The sequence below is a fragment of the Chelmon rostratus genome, chromosome 11 (assembly GCF_017976325.1).
Source record: "Chelmon rostratus isolate fCheRos1 chromosome 11, fCheRos1.pri, whole genome shotgun sequence".
Taxonomy (NCBI): domain Eukaryota; kingdom Metazoa; phylum Chordata; class Actinopteri; order Chaetodontiformes; family Chaetodontidae; genus Chelmon; species Chelmon rostratus.
In genome coordinates this window covers 2,947,271-2,966,302 of record NC_055668.1, presented here as the reverse complement: position 1 = coordinate 2,966,302, position 19,032 = coordinate 2,947,271, and the positions used below count along the sequence as shown (strand labels likewise).

Genomic DNA, 19,032 nt, shown 5'->3' with positions numbered 1-19,032 from the left:
TTGTAATTGTACTTGAGTACAGATTTGCAGTACTCTGCCCACCACTGACTGTTGTAGAAAAATACTAAAAAGCTGAATCCAAGTTTTCAGGGGCTTTCAGTATCCTTGAATGGCCTCTACAATCACCAGATCTCCTTCTTTTAGTGCTGGAACAAGAGATTCACAGCATAAATGTGCAGCTGACAAATCTGCAGCGTGAAGTGTGTGAGACATCATGTTAACAGGGACCAGAACCTGTTGTCAGAAGCCTTTGAGTCAATGCCACAAAAATGCAGGCTGCTCTCTGGGCAAAGGTCCTATCTCGAACTGAAAAAGTGTAACTAAGGTAGGTGACCACTGAGCGTAGAGCCACACGAGAGTAGTAAATGACAACATTTTTGTAGAGCTACAGTACATGTCAGTAACTTCAACAACTGCTGGAATTGCCTTTAAGTCTGCTTTAGACATTCACAGTCTACAGAGGATAAATCCTAACAATGATGGGGCCTTTTTGGCCTTTTTTGCTTCACCACTGCCATCAGCCCCCAACACAATGATAACACTAATGGAGTTATATCCTTGGAGGATATTGATCCAATGCAAAAATCCTATTAAACAAAACTGCATCCATTCTATGACCTGACACACGCTCACTACCACTGCTGCTCTGTGGACGTTTCCAACAAACACCACGCACATACTCACTTCTTTCGGAGGCGAATGTAGGCTGTAGAAAGGTTGCTCCACGCTTCTGCGTTCTGAAGGTCGGAGGGGAAAAAAGAGCAAAAACAGAGAAAGCCAGAGGGGAGGAGACTATAAGGAAGAGCTGTCGAGAATAATAGCAATAATGACAGAACATATAGAAGAATAGCAGGAAATATGCAGTTCTTAAATGTCTACACAGTTATGGAAGCATCAAAGGGGTCAGGGGCGGTGTGACGAGTGACCATTAAAGACCTCAACAGCATGGTGTGTGTGTTCTGTGTTCTAAAGTCAGGACATTTAGATCAGTGTGTATACTGTGTGTGTGTGTGTGTGTGTGTGTGTGTGTGTGTGTGTGTGTTGTAGACAAGGACTGTGAATGAACAGAAGTGTCAAATGAAAGATTGATGGGATTGTTATTTTCTTATTTTCTCCATGCACTGCTTGTACTTTTCCACCTTATCATGTAGCTTAAGAAATACTGTTCTGCATGTGTGTGTGTGTAGGTACTTACGTCTGGCTCTATTATCACACACCTCTGGAAAGCCTTGGCAGCTCCCTCATAGCCCTCCAGGGCAAAGTAGGCACAACCGAGGGAAAACCACACACCGAGCTGCCCAAACACATGCGTGCACACACAGGCACACACACACACGCACACAAAACAAAAACATAAAAGTGAATCCAAGTATCACATTTATGCACAAATGTTTCTTAAAGAAGATTCCAGAGGATCCTGAAAAATGTTTGTAAGCGAAACAAACAGAACAGACTTGCTACACAATGTTGACATTCTATATCTGTTTAGCACATGTTCACAATAACACAAGCCTAATACAAGCATCTGATTCCTTTGCAGAGTGTGGGGGCTCGCTCTTAGAGACACGGTGCTCTAATCCAGGCTGAGGGTGAAGCTCGAATGGGAGCCCCCACTTCATTACAGTGAAAAGAGCTGCTGAGGTGTTTCAGGGATGAGGTGGAAGCCTCCCTGTGGAGACGTTTCAGGCACATCCATCTGGGACGACACCCTTCGACAGACCCAGAAAACGCAAGGGGGGTTATGTACCAATTCTAGCCGGGCCTAATAACGAAGCGACCTAGGATGGATGGTTTCTAGGGATGGATCACAATAAAGATTAAGTGTGTGTAGGTTACTCCTCTGTTTCAGAAAGCCAGAGACAGATTCAGATTATCTTCTTCTTCAACATCCTGAAGCAGTCTAGATGGTAGGCTCAAGGATCATCTCACTCCTTATATAAGCTTTAATACCGTTTGATAGGCTTTCTGAAAAATGTGCATGTACCATAAAGTATGAACTCACCCCACTGAATAAAACTTAAATGCAGAAACGCCCTGACTTTACTGTACCTGGAGTGTGTTGACTTTGAGCGACTGCTCGAAGCAGTCAGTGCACTGCTGGAACTCCTTTTTGTGGAGGTGCAGCAGGGCTTTGGAGCGCATGGCTCTGGCACTGCGTTGACCCGACAGCTCCCACGCCCGGTCGTAGTACTGATGGTCCCTCAATATGTCTCCCAGCAGGCAGTACAGACTGGGCGTCTCCTTCTTCTCCAACTCCCTGCGAACGATCTCTTCAGCCTGAGCGAATGGATGGGAAAGGAGAGGGAGGTCGGGGTGGAGAAGGAGGTGGAGAAGAAAGGGGGCAGTCATCGTAAGATGGACCAGAGTAGACAACAGCAAGGAAAGACATGAGGAATGAAGGGATAGACTTGTAGGGCAGTGTTTGGGATGACGGGAGGTAACAGGATAACAAAAGCAAAACAAGTAATAAGTACAGAGAGAATGTGAAAAACAAGGACGGAGTAATGGGAAGACACTGATGTGTAAAAACACAACAGATCTGGGAACAAAGCTTGACAGATAAACACAGAGAAATTAAGGTTGGGGTTATGTTCCCAGTAAAGCGACTGTCAAATCAGCTGTTGACATTTGCACTCGTTGCACCTCACCATGTCACTACATGCTTTGGATTGCTCTTGGACCGAGGTGAGGCTCGCACTGTTGTGAGGTTGGAATAATGAACCAGACTTCTCTCTTTCCAAACCCCCGTATCTTGACTTTGATTGTGAAGTGCGGCAGTCTAACGACTGAGAGGCTGAGGGCCTCCAAGGCCTGACACAGCCTTAGTTCCACTAGATTCTTTTTCTGAATCCTCCTGTCAGAGGGCTGATGCTGAGCCAAGAGTCTACCCCGCCTGGAAACAAGACACCCTGCTGTTCTTTTCTGGACTAAACAACTCTGCACAGGTTGTACCAGACACAGCATTCTGCAATTAAAGATAATAAACATAGTTTCTATTACACCCTGCACACTGATAACTACACATTCACTGTCACGTTCTTGCAGGCATGGCTGTGATAAAAACATTACAGCAACAAAGACTAGTCTTCTGCTCCCTGTGGGCATTTTAAGCACAACAGAGCCATAACGTGACGCAGCAGCGTCCAGTGGACATCAGGACAAAGTGCAATCAGCAGGGTATCATTCTGCCCATCTGTTAGCCTGTTGCTCTTTCTATGATCGCAGTACAAACATTAACGTGACACAGAGAAAAACTGATGAGCCACGCTGACTCGACAGTGATAACACCATCCCATTTGAGAAGTAATCAGAGGAAGCATTTTGATGGATGGAAAAATCATGAATAAAAGGAAGCTTGTTCACTTCCTTCTATTTGCAGAATGGATTACTGAGAGATTCAGCATGTTAGCTATGCAGCGCCGATATATAAGTCGTTACATTGCTGGATTCACAGACCCTGGAAAGTTGGAAGAAATATTTGTCGAAACCTTTTACTTGTATTTTCTGTTTGTGGAATTTTAATGCTCGTCTTTGAAACTGATCTATCTGAAGGTTTTTTGGATCAGCTTACATTCTCTTTTTTGTGTAATTATTACTGCTGCCAAGAAGACTATGCCTCGAAAGTGCTTCTTAGGCCATGTTCAGACTGACGTGAGCCCTCTCTTTCATTTGAATGAGGCCAGCCCGGTGGTGCAGAAGGGGGGGCCCCACAAATCCCTGCCTGAGAACGTTTGGATACCACTTACATTTAGTAGAAAATAAGATGATGTGTCAAGAAGCAAGTGATTACCGTAATTTCCGGACTATAAGCCGCTTATGCATTGATGCGGCTAATTTATGCATTTTTTCTAACGGCCGCCAGGGGCGCCCGAGCAGTAAAGGTAAGAGTGAGATGGGTGGAATATATGTGTCGAGGAAGACGCAAGTTTAATGTAACTTCGGGCTTTGTGCATGAATAAAATTAGCATGAACAGACCCTCATCATGGAAAATGCAAGAAGAAATGCATATGACGCAGCTTTCAAGTTAAAAGCAATCGAGCTGGCCGATAAAGAAGGAAACAGAGCTGCTGCATGTAAACTTGGCATAAATTAATCGATGGTGAGACACTGGAAACGGCAGCGGGAAGAACTGGAGCAATGTAAAAAGGCGAAAAAAACTTTCAGAGGTAATAAAAGCAGGTGGCCCGAACTGGAAAATATTCTTGAAGACTGGGTGAAAACACACTGGGCACATGCGGCTTATAGACAGGTGCGGCTTATAGACAGGTGCGGCTTATGTATGTACAAAATGGTTTTTCCTTGAAAAATGTACTGGGTGAGGCTTATAATCAGGTGCGCTCTATAGTCCGGAAATTACGGTAGTTTATAGTGCATGAAGCATTTTTTGAAAGTTTTTGGCATTTTGTAGTGAGCCACTGTGCACTGTACTCTTACGTTAAATAAGAAGCAGGCACATGACTAACATGATTGTATATCACTGAGTGCAAATTAAAGCAGATAAAAAAAAAATTAAAATGTGTATCTCCTATTATTATCTCTTATTAAGTGCCAGATTTCAAGGACTGTGGACACTGGGGCTGCTTTTATGTTTCTGTTGATAGTTTGCCTTCTGTTTTTAGATTATTTCATTGCAGGTGTTAATATTTGATTTTATGTTAAGCACTCTGTGTTGCATTTTATGCATGAATGGTGCTTCATAAATAAAGTTTGTTATTAGGAGTATTTGTATTACCAGTATTATTATTACTATTCTCTAGCTCTGCACAATCATACAAAAAATGCACAAAAAAGCAAGAGAATGAACCAAAATAATCAAAGCCAAAAAAAAAAAAAGTTAGACTTGATTTTAGTAGTTTATATTGTGTTTTGTTATTACACTAGCAAACATAAACCTTAAGTAATGTAATCATGTGGAAGAATATTTTTCTTTTTTGGATTTTGTCTGGATTTTGTTTGGATGTCAGAAAGGTAATTATAGTTGCAATAGTCAACTTTTTACATTATCTCTTACATCATTTACGTGGTGCCTTGCCTCGCAATAATACAACACAATACAATGTCACTGTGAAGGAGGGAAGCAGTAGTCTAGTCAAGAAAAGAGAAGCAGCATTGGACGGAGACCAAACCATTCCAGACAAATGGATTGCCTTGTTATTTTGGATCCTGGTGACTACATAACATGGACTATTGGCTGGGACAACCACAGCACATGATTTAGGACAAGAGGGGAGCAGGAGACTTTTGTTATTAGCCAAAAGCACGTTGCTAATCAAATTGGATCAGAACTTGTTTGTCAAAGCAGGCTGTAGTTGAATAGCAGAGGCCTGGCAGCCTGTAGGAGTCCCACTGAGGGTTCAGTCAGTGATCAGCCACCAGTGTGTGTGTCATGTCTGCTTGTCTGCACTTGAGTGTGTTTGTATGCAGACACAGGTAGCTGGTGAGCCACAGGTTTAATGGCCTATATTCAAGCTTATGAATACTTTATTCCTTCACCTTGTGTGTGGGGTTTTTTAATGGCCATAATGCCAGTATTTTATGCTCAATGTAAGCATACTGTGAATATGAATGTTAATAAAAATAGAATCAATTTTCCACTTCTACAGTTTCAGCCTACACAACGGGGGTGTGGGTAATAAAGTGTTAGCTGTAGGGCACTGTATTCAGTTTCATGGATTACAGTTTCATGTTATCTCACCACTGCCAAAACACAAACGATGGTTTGTAACAGCCATGAGGTGGATATGCCAAAGATAAAGTACTCTGTGGGATGGTCATGTGACAGGTTTATATACATCACATAAACAAAGAGTGTTATCTTTCTGCTTGATTTGCATTTTTGCCTTTTTAAATCCAAGGAGCAAGATTAGTGCAATCACAATTTTACCTGTATGTGACATGGTGTGGCAGCATGTTGCTGAGGTAGACCATGTCCATTCAGGTACACATCATCAAAAGGAAAGTTCAGGTATATTTCAGCATAGGATATTCCCTCTAAATGTGGTCATTGTGGCTCTATGGGTCATGCTAAATTTGCACTCTCCACCTCCATCATGAGACGTGGGGAAAGTTTGTCTCTGAGTCTGACCCAAAGTAAACACATAAAGTAGCCACCTGGAACAGCAATTATGGCAAACTGTTTAGAGATCTACATCTAGGTCAAACTGCACAGTGGTTTGTTTACATGTGAGAGGCTGTGGATTACCGTCCATTTAGTGTTTGTTTGTGCTAGAGAAGAAGTAGCAAACAAGATAAAATGCAGGGTGCCTGCAAGTTTCCAAACTGCAAGAACTGCCAACCACGGGACGATAAGGAGAGCCTCCACTTGTGGGTAACTGCTCTGCAAATTGACCAAAACACTCCGAGACCTCACATTCTTTCTATGTCTGGACATTTTTTGCACAAGGCTAATTATGGAACTGAAACACAGTCTCCAGGATGACTGTGTTGATCAAAGCCAAATTCATAGAGGGTACAAAAAGAAAAAAGGGGGATGCACAGAACTAGACAGTAAACATATATATATTTTATAAAAGCAAAGATGAGACAGTCATAATGGTTAGAATAATGATAGAGGCATCATGCAGTTACTGCAATTTAGTTTGGTGTTATAATATGTATGCTTATGTGAGAAGAGAAAAAAACTAATAATAATAATAATCCCAGCAGGGCTTTAGGGCTGTCTATTCCACAGCTGAAGCATTTGGGGGAGGTTATGTGGGTGAGGATGTGGCCCTGTGTGTATTAATGTATATTTATTTGTTTTACATGGGTAATGCTGTTGATAAATGGGATCAAGTATATATGAAATGAATCTATTTGATTATGTTTTTAATGCTAGTTGTATTTCTGTTAAGATTACATAATAAAACTTTATTTATACAGCACCTTCCCACAACAGGTTTACAGGATAAAAACAAACAGGAATCAGGAAGGCGTCCACGATAAAAACAATAACAATACCCCATGCAACGAATAAGCATCAAAACATAAAACACAATGATAAAACATAAAAAATAAAACAATAAAAACAAATGGTGTGGGAGGGTAAGACAGAGGATCAAAGGAAGGCTAGACTCTGAAAAAGAGACTTAAACGAAGAGATTGATTTAGCCATCCTAACCTCCTCTGGATGGTCGCTCCAGAGTCTGGGGGCTCTGATGATGACGCTCTGTCATCGTTGCTTTTAGTCTGGGTTTAGGGACCAGCAGGAGAGCAGGGCCCATGGTGTTAAAAGGAAAGGAATATACCTTGGGGACAGACCGTTCCGTTGAAATTTTAAAATCACCTTAAAGGCAGTCAGTGCAAGGATGAAAGGACAGGCACAAACGCTCTGGAGTAAATGGGATATTTCAGCCTTCTTTTTTTAAGAAATTAACTGTCCAAAAACCTTTTCTTTTGTCATTGTGGAGAACTGTTTGTAGAGTGATAAAGATTAACTGAATCCACTTAAAGATGAGCCTGACAATAAACAACTGTTAAGACTGTAGTCCTGTTGTGTTAGTTTTAAGTGTGTTCTGTGTCGCCTATGTGTTTCTGCTGTCCTGGCTATGCAGATTAGTGTGTGGCACTGCGGAGAGCTGATTGGGGGATTTGTTTCGGTCCTGGCCAGTGGATTGGCTGTCTCCGGAGGTTACCTAGTATAAAAAGATCCAAGATGGCAGCTGGCGCTGGGCAGGCAACAGCAGGCGTTCCCCCCTCTTCTTCCAATCAGCCACACTTTGTTCGGCTATTGCAAATATCTTTTTTACATGTTTACTCCTGGACTGCCAGTTTTTGTTTAACCATTCGTTCTCTCCTGTTTTGCTTATTTAGGGAGGTAAGACTTTTGTCTCTTGGTTTCTTTGTTTTTATTAGGTCAGTTATGTCCTCCCCAGTTAGAATAGTTTTGTTTGTTGTTTTGGCCTTGGTCCACCCTGAAGCCCTCATTATCTTGAACTTTCTGTTCATTAATTTCCTTTTTGTAAATAAATATAGTGATCGATTGTAAAACTTTCTCTCTGGCTCTGTGGCTACTTGGGACTTGGGGAAGATGGGGGCTCCTGTTTCCTGTTCCGTCTGTGCTCCCCTAGGCCGGGCGTAACACAACAAAACATGGAAAACTTGAAGGGGTCTGAAAACTGTCCATATGTACTGAATGTACTCAGACAGCAGAAGGTGCCACTGGGATGTCAAAAGGTTATTTCTGTCTTTCCAGTTCAGGGTTTATACAGTTTGGATAAAATGTGAATATGAATATCTAGAGTGAAACTCTAGATACAGTGACAGATGAAAGTAAGGACAACCTCCTTGTTCGTCACTTAAATACTGTATAGTTTAACCAATTGGACTAAAATAAAATCTAGAGCTAGCACTGTTTAGCACAGGCCAGATTTAATGCAGACTCATTTTTGAATGATGCTAAAGATTCACAGTGGTCTGACGTATGCCAAAAAATATCATGTGTTCATGTTTCACTATCTTGAAGTTGGTGGACACGCATGCTCTGCTTTAAAAAAAAAAAACTAAAGGGCAGCAGTCGTAGTGCACCACGGTTGGCTGGGTTGACGTCCTTGACACTTTGAAGGGACAATGCCAAGACTGAAATCAGGGTCTTTCAGAATCCTTTACTGCAAACTGAGAAACAAGGTCAACAAAGTCAACAAGGCCAAGGTCAAATTGGGTGCATTGATGTACGATATTTTCAAGATTAGCCTCTCTGATTCTTAATTTTATTTCACGTTTGCTCACTGGGGGTGTGGAAATGTGGGGAGTGTAGATTCAGTGTATCTTCCAGTTCTTGATCTTGTTGTTTATGTGTAGAGTGTGAAATGATTTGTCCCTTCAGGAATTTTGTTGCTGTAACCCAGAGTCGTGATGGTAAGACCTCCTGGGAGTGGCTCAGTTCAACAATGGATGTCCACTCTGTGGAGAGGAGATTGCTGAAATCTTTGTCTGCCAGACGTTAAATGCTGAACTGTCACCTGAGGGGGTTGGGGCAGTTTTGTGTACAAGGTGTAAGTTGACCGGGGCGTGGTCTGAGATGATTATTGGTTGAATTTCTGAGTTATCCATTTGAGATATAACAGAATTGCTAAGAAGAGGTAAATATGTAAGTAAGTTTGTGAGAGGGTGTGGCAGGAGTATACTTTGTGTAATGGGTTCGGAGAGAACTAAGAATTACCAAGTTTTCAAATAAGGATTGTCTTATTGTCCCATTACTACAGAAAAAATGTTCATCTGTGAAAATACTGTGGATTGTTGTCATTAGGTCCATTAATCATGGCTATTGTTATTTCAGTATTTCTGATGTGTCCATTAACGACCATCTGAGTCTATTATTGTGGTTTTGTTGTGGTATGGAGTGTTTTTATGGGGGCAGCTGTGCTTCAGGAGGTAGAGCAGGCATCAACTAATGAGAAGGTCTGTGAGCCATTGTGCAGACATATGTGTATGTTATCAATGGAGGCCTGGGAACAGCTGTCCCTCAGGGTGGCCCATTCACTCTTCCGTCTGCGTTGTTTCAGGTGACAGTGTGTGAATTTGAAAGTCGATCTCAGGTCTTTTAGCTGGTGCAGGATTGTAAGTACTTCCAGGGGAAATTTCTTCAAACTTGTGCTAACTTGGACTCAATGATGAACTAATCGGATGTAAGACGTCAAAGGTCAAGGTCACTTTGACCTCACATCCATCCTATTCTCGTCAGCGCAATATCCCAAGAGCACCCTGAGGGCATATATCTAAATGTGGCACACATGTTCGCTTGGACTCAAGGATGAACATATTAGATTTTGGTCATCAAAGGTCACTGTGACCTCATCTCTGTCCCATTCTCGTGAGTCCCATCTCTCAGGAATGCCTGGAGGAATTTCATTACATCTGGCAGGTTTAATAATATGCTAATCATACGATAATCATAGCATAGTCTCATCAGATAAAATGATGAAGTGATGACATTTTATATCCAAAAGGTCAAAGGTCAGTTTCTCAGTCACATCATAACATTCTGCAAAAACACTTTCCTGGCCTTTATTCCGTGCCATAACTCCCCCCCCCCCCCCCCCCCCCCCCCCCCTCTACTGTATTCCTGTCTGAATCACTTCTGTATCTGTAAAGTCAGTACTGTTACATGTCAGGGATCACTCTAATTCACGGTCACGTGTAGATTTTCCAAGTCTGGCATCAACGTGTCCCCAGTCTCTGCAGAAAGTTTTCAATCTCAGTGGGTTGTGGATTGCAGAAACACTGCTGGCCTCCTGATGTACGTTGTCTCTCAGGAATGTCCTGCTGCCTTTCTGCCTCCATCGTCTTTCTTCTTCCAATTGATTTAACTCCTCATCTGTGTACTGAATCATTGATATTGCAAATGAGGTCTCTACCTCAATGTATTTCTGAGTTAAAATGAAGGTTAACTTTTATGGCTTTCAGCCATAAAAGTGAAAGGACTCACAATAGTCCTCATGATAATGCATGGCATAATCCACCACCAAATGATGAAGGATGCTGTTTTGCATACCACTGTTTTAAGGTGTCATTATACAAGTTACCATTGCCTTCCTGTCAGCTTTAATCCCGTCTGGCATTTCTCTCCTGACCTCTGTTACTAAAAAGGAGTTTTCAATCACAGAACTGCTGTTGGGCATCTTGTTTTTTGCAAAACTCTCTATTAACTCCAGAAATTGTTGTGCTTAAAAATTAAAGGAGATCAGCAGTTTACAGCAAGATACTCAAACCACCCATCTGGCAGCAACAATCATTCCACAGTCAAAGTCACTTAGGCCTTGCTCAGACTGCCAGCCCAAAGTTTGTTGGCATATCCAAATTGTACCCAGATTGATTTTATAAAGTCTGGATGGCAAAAGAACACATGAAATGTGATTTTTGCAAATCGTTCCAAGCCACATTTGGAGGTGGCTTCGAATGCGGTTTCAATTGAATTTCTACAGATGCATCTCAGTCTGCCATTAAAATCAGATTTCAAAGTTTTGCATCACTCACAACATCAAATCCAGAGTGATGGAAGTGCAGAAAGAGAAAGAGAACAACAGTCTTCTGCACCACAATTTGACAATGTCATTTTTTTGCAGGGCGAGACGATGAATCTGCCTCATGCTTCTGTGTTGCAAAGCTGTGTCGCTAGTGTTCGCAGATACTGGCGCTTCTGCTGTTACCGCAGTAACCCACGCAGACAGGTTGTCAGGTCTGGACACACAAATCCGATTTGATCACTTGCTAAAAACAGTGCGGACAATCTGTCTCAAAGATCTGATTTGAGAAGCAAACTTGACTGAAAAAAACCTTAGCCTACACTCTGATTGTTTAGTTTGAACTTAAACTCTTGATCATGTCTGCCTGTCTTTACAGTGAGTTTCTGCCACATGATTGGCTGATTAAATATTTGCATTCACAGCTGTGCCAGTGCACCTAAAAAGTGGCTAGAGTGCATAATTTAAATAAGATTCACTGCATCCTCAACAATTGCAAGCATCTCCAGCACTAGAAGTGCAATGCGTGATCTGACGTTGCTTATTATGGTCTAATATGCTGCATTGTAGTATTTAATTTGTGCATATTTTATGTTTTTGCATTGATGCTTTATCTTCTGTATGTGTATGTGTGTGTGTGTGTGGTGGTGGTGGTGGGGGGGGTGGGTGTCTGACACAGACATTTTGTTTTCTGTGTGCACATTAGGTTGGGGGGTGGGAGGCCATTGATGGGATAGACATTTGGGAGGGGTACATAAGACTCCTGAACACCTGTGCCATTTTTTTTTACTGTTTCTGTGATTGTGCTGTTTTTGTTTTTTGGGGCCGCTGACCAAATTCATTTTCCATCATGCTCCACAGCACTCAAAGAGTAAACAGCCCTTTGTGCAGAAATGCAAGCACCGCAAAATGCATGAATGTTTTTTTTTTTCCAAACATTCCTACAATATATCTCTAAAAGTCAGTGCACACCCAACCATCTCACCTTGTGCTTTTTGGAAATCATTCTAAAACCTTGATTCTAAAAAAAAGTTGGGACGCTGTGTAAAACAAAAAGAAAATGGTGAACCTTTATTAGTTTCGGATCATGTCTAGGCTGCAGCACATTGTTTGGGATGTTGCAGCATGTTTGACCTTATTTGCCATTGTCAGAGCTTGATGCCAGCAACGTGTGTCAAAAAAGTTGGGACAGAAACAAAAGACTGGAAAAACTGTGGAATGCTCCAAAAATCCAGCATCTGTGATGGTATGGGGGTGTGTTAGTGTCCATGGCATGGTTAGCTCGCACATCTGAGAGGGCATCATTGAGGTTGAAAGGTACAGGTTTTGGAGCAACAAATGCCGCCATCCAGACAACATCTTATTCAGAGACGTCCTGCTTATTCCAGCGAGACAATGCCAAGCCACACTCTGCATATCACAGTGTGGCTTCACAGTAAAAGAGTCGGAGATTTTGGAGCACAGCTGTGGGAATCTGAATTCAGCCGCAAAGGGCCTTCCCCAAACTGTTGCCACAATGTTGGAAGCACCCAATTGGCGAGAATGTCTTCATATCCTGTAGCATTAAGAATACTCTTCACTGGAACTAAGGGGCCTTGCCCAAACCCTGAAAAAGAGGCCCAGACCATTATCCCTCCTCCACCAAACTTTTACATTAGATACTATGCTTTCCAGTAGGTAGCGTTCTCATCTGCCAAACCCTGATTCGTCAACCACCACCACCATACATCACTCCAATGAACATGTTTCAATTGTTCCAGAATCCAGTTGCAGCATGCTTCACACAACTCTTGCCAACGCTTGCCATTGCACATGGTGATGTGATACTTGCATGCAGTTGCTCAGCCATGGAAACCCATTTCACTAAGCTCCTGGCGCACAGTTTGTGTGCTGATGTAGCTTCCAGAGGCAATTTTAAACTCTGTCATGAGTGATGCATCAGATGAAAGGTGATTCTGGGTGTGGCTGAAACACCTGGACTCAATAATTGTAGGGGTGACAGCAACTTTAGCCACCCATCACTTACAGTATATGACACAGATTAAATCCAGGTTTCCTGCAACATTTCTGAACACACACAACAAAAACAGAAAATATCTTTTTGACATTTGGTGAAATCTGCAGCAGAGGCAATGAAACACAATTCATGGAGAATATTAAGGTACTTTAAAATTCTTAGTGTTCGACTCTCGCAGTTTGTGTTGCATTGAAAACTTCCTGCTTCTGAGGCATAACTCATTCAAATCTGAAGAGAGTACACATATTTTTAGATTCAGTGGCTTGCACTTCCAGAGAACATAATTATCTTCAACCATCAGTTTCGAATTTATGGAAAAAAACAAATATAGGCTAAAAAACAGAGCTCAAGCTCTCAGGCTAACTCACTGGATCCACTGCAACACTATACTCCCTGTTTACACCCAAAGTATTATGCAAACTGTCATTCCAAAACAGAGAGCCTGATCATCCACCAAACAAATGGAAGAGAAAGAAATATTACAGGAGTGAAAATCCAATAATTTTTTTTCAATCAATGTTTTTGACATTACTGTGGTTATGTGAGGCCAATCAACATGGTTCTTAGATTTTTGGTACACTGTTACTCTCCTCTAACCAAAATTCTTCCAAAATAAAGTGTGTGTGTGTGTGTGTGTGTGTGTAACAGCTCTGAGAGGTACTTGTTTATGTCCACTATGAAGGCCAAACCACAAACAAACACTCTGGAACAGTTTTACTTTATCTGGTTCCAGCAGACCCACAGCAGCACCATGCTCTCCTTCATAAATTCTCCTTCTGAATGAGGTTTCAGCTTCACTTGCCTGCGTAACACTGTCTCTGTCAGAGTGTGGTCTTGCGAACCCTGCTTGTTGGGCATCCAAACTCTTGGAAAGTTCAACATCTACTTTTCTTGGCAGTTGCCATGATGCATGGCATCAATGACATGTAGACGCTACATGCATGTTGCATTCAGGGACCTCCCGGAAGGACATGCTTGCATCGATATGTTACGGTATTTTACTTGTATATTCACTGAAGTACAACTGCATGGCGAAAATTATTATGCACATTCACCACTTTGAGTGCATCAGTGTATCCTAACATACAAAAAAAAAAAAAAAAAGACCAACAGAATAACCAAAGTCTAAGCGTGTTTAGTAAAGCAGATGTTGAGTAAGGGTTAAACCACAAGAAACATAGGTGGAAAAAAACTAGAATGTTTGAAATTTGAAGATATTAAAACACTAATTAAGTTAATCTACCGACAGACGAGGAGTGTTTGAGGCTAAGTTGGTAAAGGTACATGTAGCACCGCCTGCTGTGGTGGTTTGACTTTGTGTGTGCGTGTGGTTGTTTGCATACCTTGCCGTGTTGGCCAAGCCTTTCATAGCAGATAACTGCATCCTCCCAGAGCTCCAGCTTTTCACAAATGAGCAGCGCTGAACTGGTGCAGCCGAGGTCTGTGAGCAGGCTGGCCAGCTGTTTCTGTAGAGGAGTAAACAACAAGACTAAGGGAATACCAACATGCCAGCAGCTTTGCAGCGTTGTCAGCATGCTGACATGCTCACAGCAAAAACATGACAATTAAAAAGTATTATTTTTACCATGTTCACCATCTTAGTTTATCGCATGATAATGCTTATGTTTGAAATTGGAAATGAAAAATTTGACCTGAGGATGGTGTTACAGAAAAGTCAGGGGAGCACCAAGTTTATTACAATTCATCCTGAGGAAAACAAATTTCTTTTCTTTATTTTTATTCCATAGTTGTTGAGGCATTTCGCACAAATGTCAACCTGCTGGTGACGCTAGAAGAAGGGGAACGGCAACATTTGCAAGATTCCTCTTGACCGTGAGCATCTATATTAAATTTCATGGCAATCCATTCAATATTTGTTGAGACAATTCAAGACTGGACCAAAGCCGTGGACCAACAAGGCCAACCATTCTTGCTGACCCTGGAACCATATCACTCATTTTTTTGTGTCTAAGAATAATGACAAGGACTTTCATTGTGATAATTACCAAAGTACTGTATGATCTTTATATCACTGTGAAATGAACGATAAACGAATGGCTGAGAATCGTCTAAAGCAGGGATGTCAAAGTTAAAATACACAGAGGGCCAAAGAAACAGATTTGCTACAAGCCGAGGGCCGGACTGGTTCAATGTTTATTAAAACATATTTTAATGATTGCACATAGCCTATTAAACTAAGATCTAACACAATGTATATTATTATTATTATTATTATTATTATTATTATTATTATTATTATTAATGATTAAATGAACAATCCAATATTCCTTTATGGCTCTGTCAGTAATTTCAAGTGCAAACATTTTTCAACAGGCACGCAGACAAAAACAAACTTCCTTCAAAGAAAAAAAGTCCTGTGCATTAAATGAATAAAGCAATATTTTCTTATGGCTCTGTCAGTAATTAAGGGCAAACATTTTCAACAGGCAAGTTGAGTTCAACTGAAAAATAAATCTAAATAAAGAAAATAAATTAAAATACAAAAATCTATAGGACACAGACAAAACAATACTTTCCTTTTTGGGGAGTGGGTAACTGAAAGTTAACATCTGTTCTGGCTGCTGGTGAATAATGAATGTTTGCCGCGCTGCAGAGAGTTCGCGGGCTACCGTTGCATTGTGGGGAATGTAGTAATGGTGCGTGCAAAACACCAGCGGGTTCTAATACTAATCAAATATCATGCGGGGGGCCGCATTTAAATCATTTGCGGGCCGCATCCGGCCCGCGGGCCTTGACTTTGACATATGTGGTCTAAAGTAAAGACCCATTGGATTAACGTGGATTAACATTAATATATTTTTGATGGAAACATCCCCACAACAAGTGGAACACTCTAATATGTGTATGCTAACCATTTCACCTCATACTGCTTGCTCAACAAGGGCCAGTACAAAGATAAGGCTAAGCCTGGGAACTGCTCTGTTATTGGCTGCACAGACCAGCACAAATCGCTCCATCTGCCCCAGGCCTCAGAGAACAGAGCAGCCAAACAGACAAAGTTTATTTTGATGGCAACCTGTGTGTAAGATTAAATTAGCAATGCTTTCTTAATGAGGGCCAGCTGGTAACAGTTCAAGCTCAAGGATGGATCGATGCCCTGTTCCGGCTGTCCATGACCCGACTTCAACTTCGTAGTTTTTGTTTTAGTTTTGTTTCGCCTATCTTGTGCCACACTTGCAAGCCTCTTAATCTTTTTCGCAATTTTCAAATGATGGATAATTTAAATTCTTTGAGCCTGCATAAGACACCTGTGTTTTGTTGGCTAGAACAAGGCAAACAACATCTTGCACCACATTTTGGTGAACTCAATGCTAGCTTCCAGCCACACTACACATGGAGCCGGATGTGTTTTCCTCTATTTGAGTTTGGTTTGACGTTTCTTTGTCGGTGGCAGAACACCAGAGTAGGCGCTTATAATGTCAGTTATTTTTTGGGAATCTCTCTCAGTAGCTTGCTTCATTGGGTCAAAGGTGTTATCAAGAAACGTGTGTAGACGAGAAATTCGTACAGATGACCAACGATAGATTCCTTCTCCTTCTGTTGAATATCTGTGTTTTATGGCGACTGGTCTCCCTAACTGTTACTGTAGCGCCATCTGCTGGATTGTTACAGCTTCACAGTGCAAACTATTTACTGTGCCCACCCTAAGTGATCCCATTCACAGCACTGTCCATTCTATAACCCAAACCCAAATCAGTTGCTGCCTGGTCACAAAGGCATGTTTTGAAACAAGTGGCAGTTACGCATTTCTGATTTTTATCACACATGCATACCAGTGCTAGTAATCCTTTTCTGTTTCATGGTTAGTCTTCATTACTGTGTTGACAGATTGCAATACAAGTTATACAATCTGCTCTACAGCTTTTCAAACTGATCATCTTCAGCTGTGACAAGCATGCTAGCATGCTGATATTAGCATTTAGCTTAAAGCACCACTCAAAGTAAAGATTCACAGAGCTGTTAGCACGGCTATAGACTTAGTGTCTAGTGTAATTGAGCAGTTTAGCATTGGAGTGCAACCTCAAGGTTCAGTTCAATTAAGTTCATCGGTCATATTGTGTTGTTGACACCTGACACAGTGGAAATAGTGGTATATGGTGTGTAAATATGATGCATGACCTGCATCCCCTCTTAAAATATCGTTCCACTACATCTGATGACTTCAAATTCAAATTCTGAATGTCAAATTCTGAAAGTGCTTGCTACCTGGACAGCCCATCTGGGCGGGGCATTGCTGCAGTAGAAGACTTTGAGGCGCTCCGCGGCAGGACAGTTCTTATCTTCAAAGTGGTCTACGATCGCCTAGAAAAGGAAAACAGGGGGTGAGATTTTGCAGCTGGTCAGCAGTCCACAACATGAACAATGTGCTGCAGAAAAATCCAGTAATTCACCATTCTGTGACTCTGGTCAGCAGCAGATTTACTCTATCGACTGAGATGCAATTACAACCGATATAATTCCTCTATCGACTGGCACTGCTAATGTCTGCTGCACTGTATGCTGTGATCAGCCTCTGAGTAGTGACGGGGTTACAGGATGGACACGAGACTCATTAGGTACTAAATGGCCAATGACAGGGAACATTCACAGACAGACAAGGAGAGTGAACACAACTCTCCAGGGAGGCTGCCTCGTTAAATTATCCCCAGCTGTTATTGAATCCTTCTATAGCATTGATAGAAATTCTTTCAAAGAAAGAAATGACAGGAGGAAGAAACAGATGTTTATTTCAAAAAACTAGACCTTCCTGACACCACAGCACAAAATGTTTCCTCTGGGGCTCCTTTCACTCTTCAGAAAAACTGGCTTTGTCACATAGTGACTGCCACAGTCAGGGAGGGCTGTGTAGCATACACTCTGAGTGTGACGAGTAAAGAAATATACACCATTTTTTATCTTCCATGTGTGTTGCAATCATTAAAAGAATCAAAGTCTAACCCATAGTACACATGTCACACCAGTTCAGCCATCCAGTCTGAACTGGCTTCATATAAAAGGTAAATCATCTCATTTATAAACCGTGGAGACTGACAAAGAGATCAGGACTGGGAATAAATGTTTCAAACTCAGCAAATCTGCACTATATTCAGTCCAGCTGGGAATGTCAGGTCTAATTCTGAAGCCTAAGGGGGCGCTTGGACCAAAAAGGGCCCTGCATTAGACAGTCCACTGTAACTTCAGGTACTGGTGAGACAATAAAATAAGACCCAGTAAATCCTGTTTGAGCAACAGATTCATGAATTTGGAGGCTTTCAGGCGAGAAAACACTGATTTTACAACACTGGAAAGTCAATAATATTTGATATTTTGCTGTGATGATGAGGTTAACAGTAGAAGCACAGTGTTCATGTGTATGCTTCTTGCATTTGATTGGCCAATGCACTGTCTTGCTGGATGACGCTGCATTGTGGTCCAGCAAAAGCTGGACTGTCTCCTAACTATCAAAGACAATCCAAAAACTAAATGGATTAAACAATTAATCTTTTCATTTTTTTTTTTTTTTTTGCCATTTGTGCTTCATTCTACATAGAGACAGCTGGAAAAGATGGGAAGGGAAGGGGAGAGAGAGGGGATGACAAGACGAAATGTCCCAAGCTGGAATCCAAAGAGGATGCTGTGGTAACCACTCAGACTTAATCCATGATAGGCACTCTACCAGGTGAGCTACTGGGGCACCCATGCGCCTGCATGTTTTGTTTTGTGACATGCTGTTAGTTTTTTTCTCAGTGGAATACTGACTTTTTGTCCTTAGGGGGGACAGGTGACAAATGTTAATGTGAGACAAGTGAGACAGTTGCCTTAAGCACAAAACAGAAAGTCAGAAATTAAAGTTTCATATTTACTTCGTGTGCCCGATGTGCGATGCAGAGGAGTTTACTAGTTGTTATTGGTCGGGCTTCCTCTTATACTTATTCTTTTTTTATAAAATCCATGAAAACAGGAGGATTGATCTGGGATTGAATGGTGGAAGGAATGTCTTTTCTGAGTGATTTTGGCAAACCTTTTTTTTTTTACAATACACAATAATGGGT

The 19,032-nt window shown here is 41.6% G+C and overlaps 1 protein-coding gene across 2 annotated transcripts in view; it reads right to left on the bottom strand.

The window, feature by feature from the left end:
* ttc27 (tetratricopeptide repeat domain 27) overlaps nt 1–19,032 on the bottom strand; it is an 82,901-nt gene that overhangs the window by 14,677 nt on the left and 49,192 nt on the right. For both annotated transcript variants that reach the window (XM_041947582.1, XM_041947583.1), the window contains exons 11-15: nt 17,207–17,302; nt 14,323–14,445; nt 2,050–2,277; nt 1,196–1,294; nt 685–737 (exon numbers count right to left, since the gene is read on the bottom strand). In XM_041947582.1, coding sequence (XP_041803516.1) covers nt 685–737; nt 1,196–1,294; nt 2,050–2,277; nt 14,323–14,445; nt 17,207–17,302 — 599 coding nt within the window. The remainder of the gene's footprint in view (nt 1–684; nt 738–1,195; nt 1,295–2,049; nt 2,278–14,322; nt 14,446–17,206; nt 17,303–19,032) is intronic.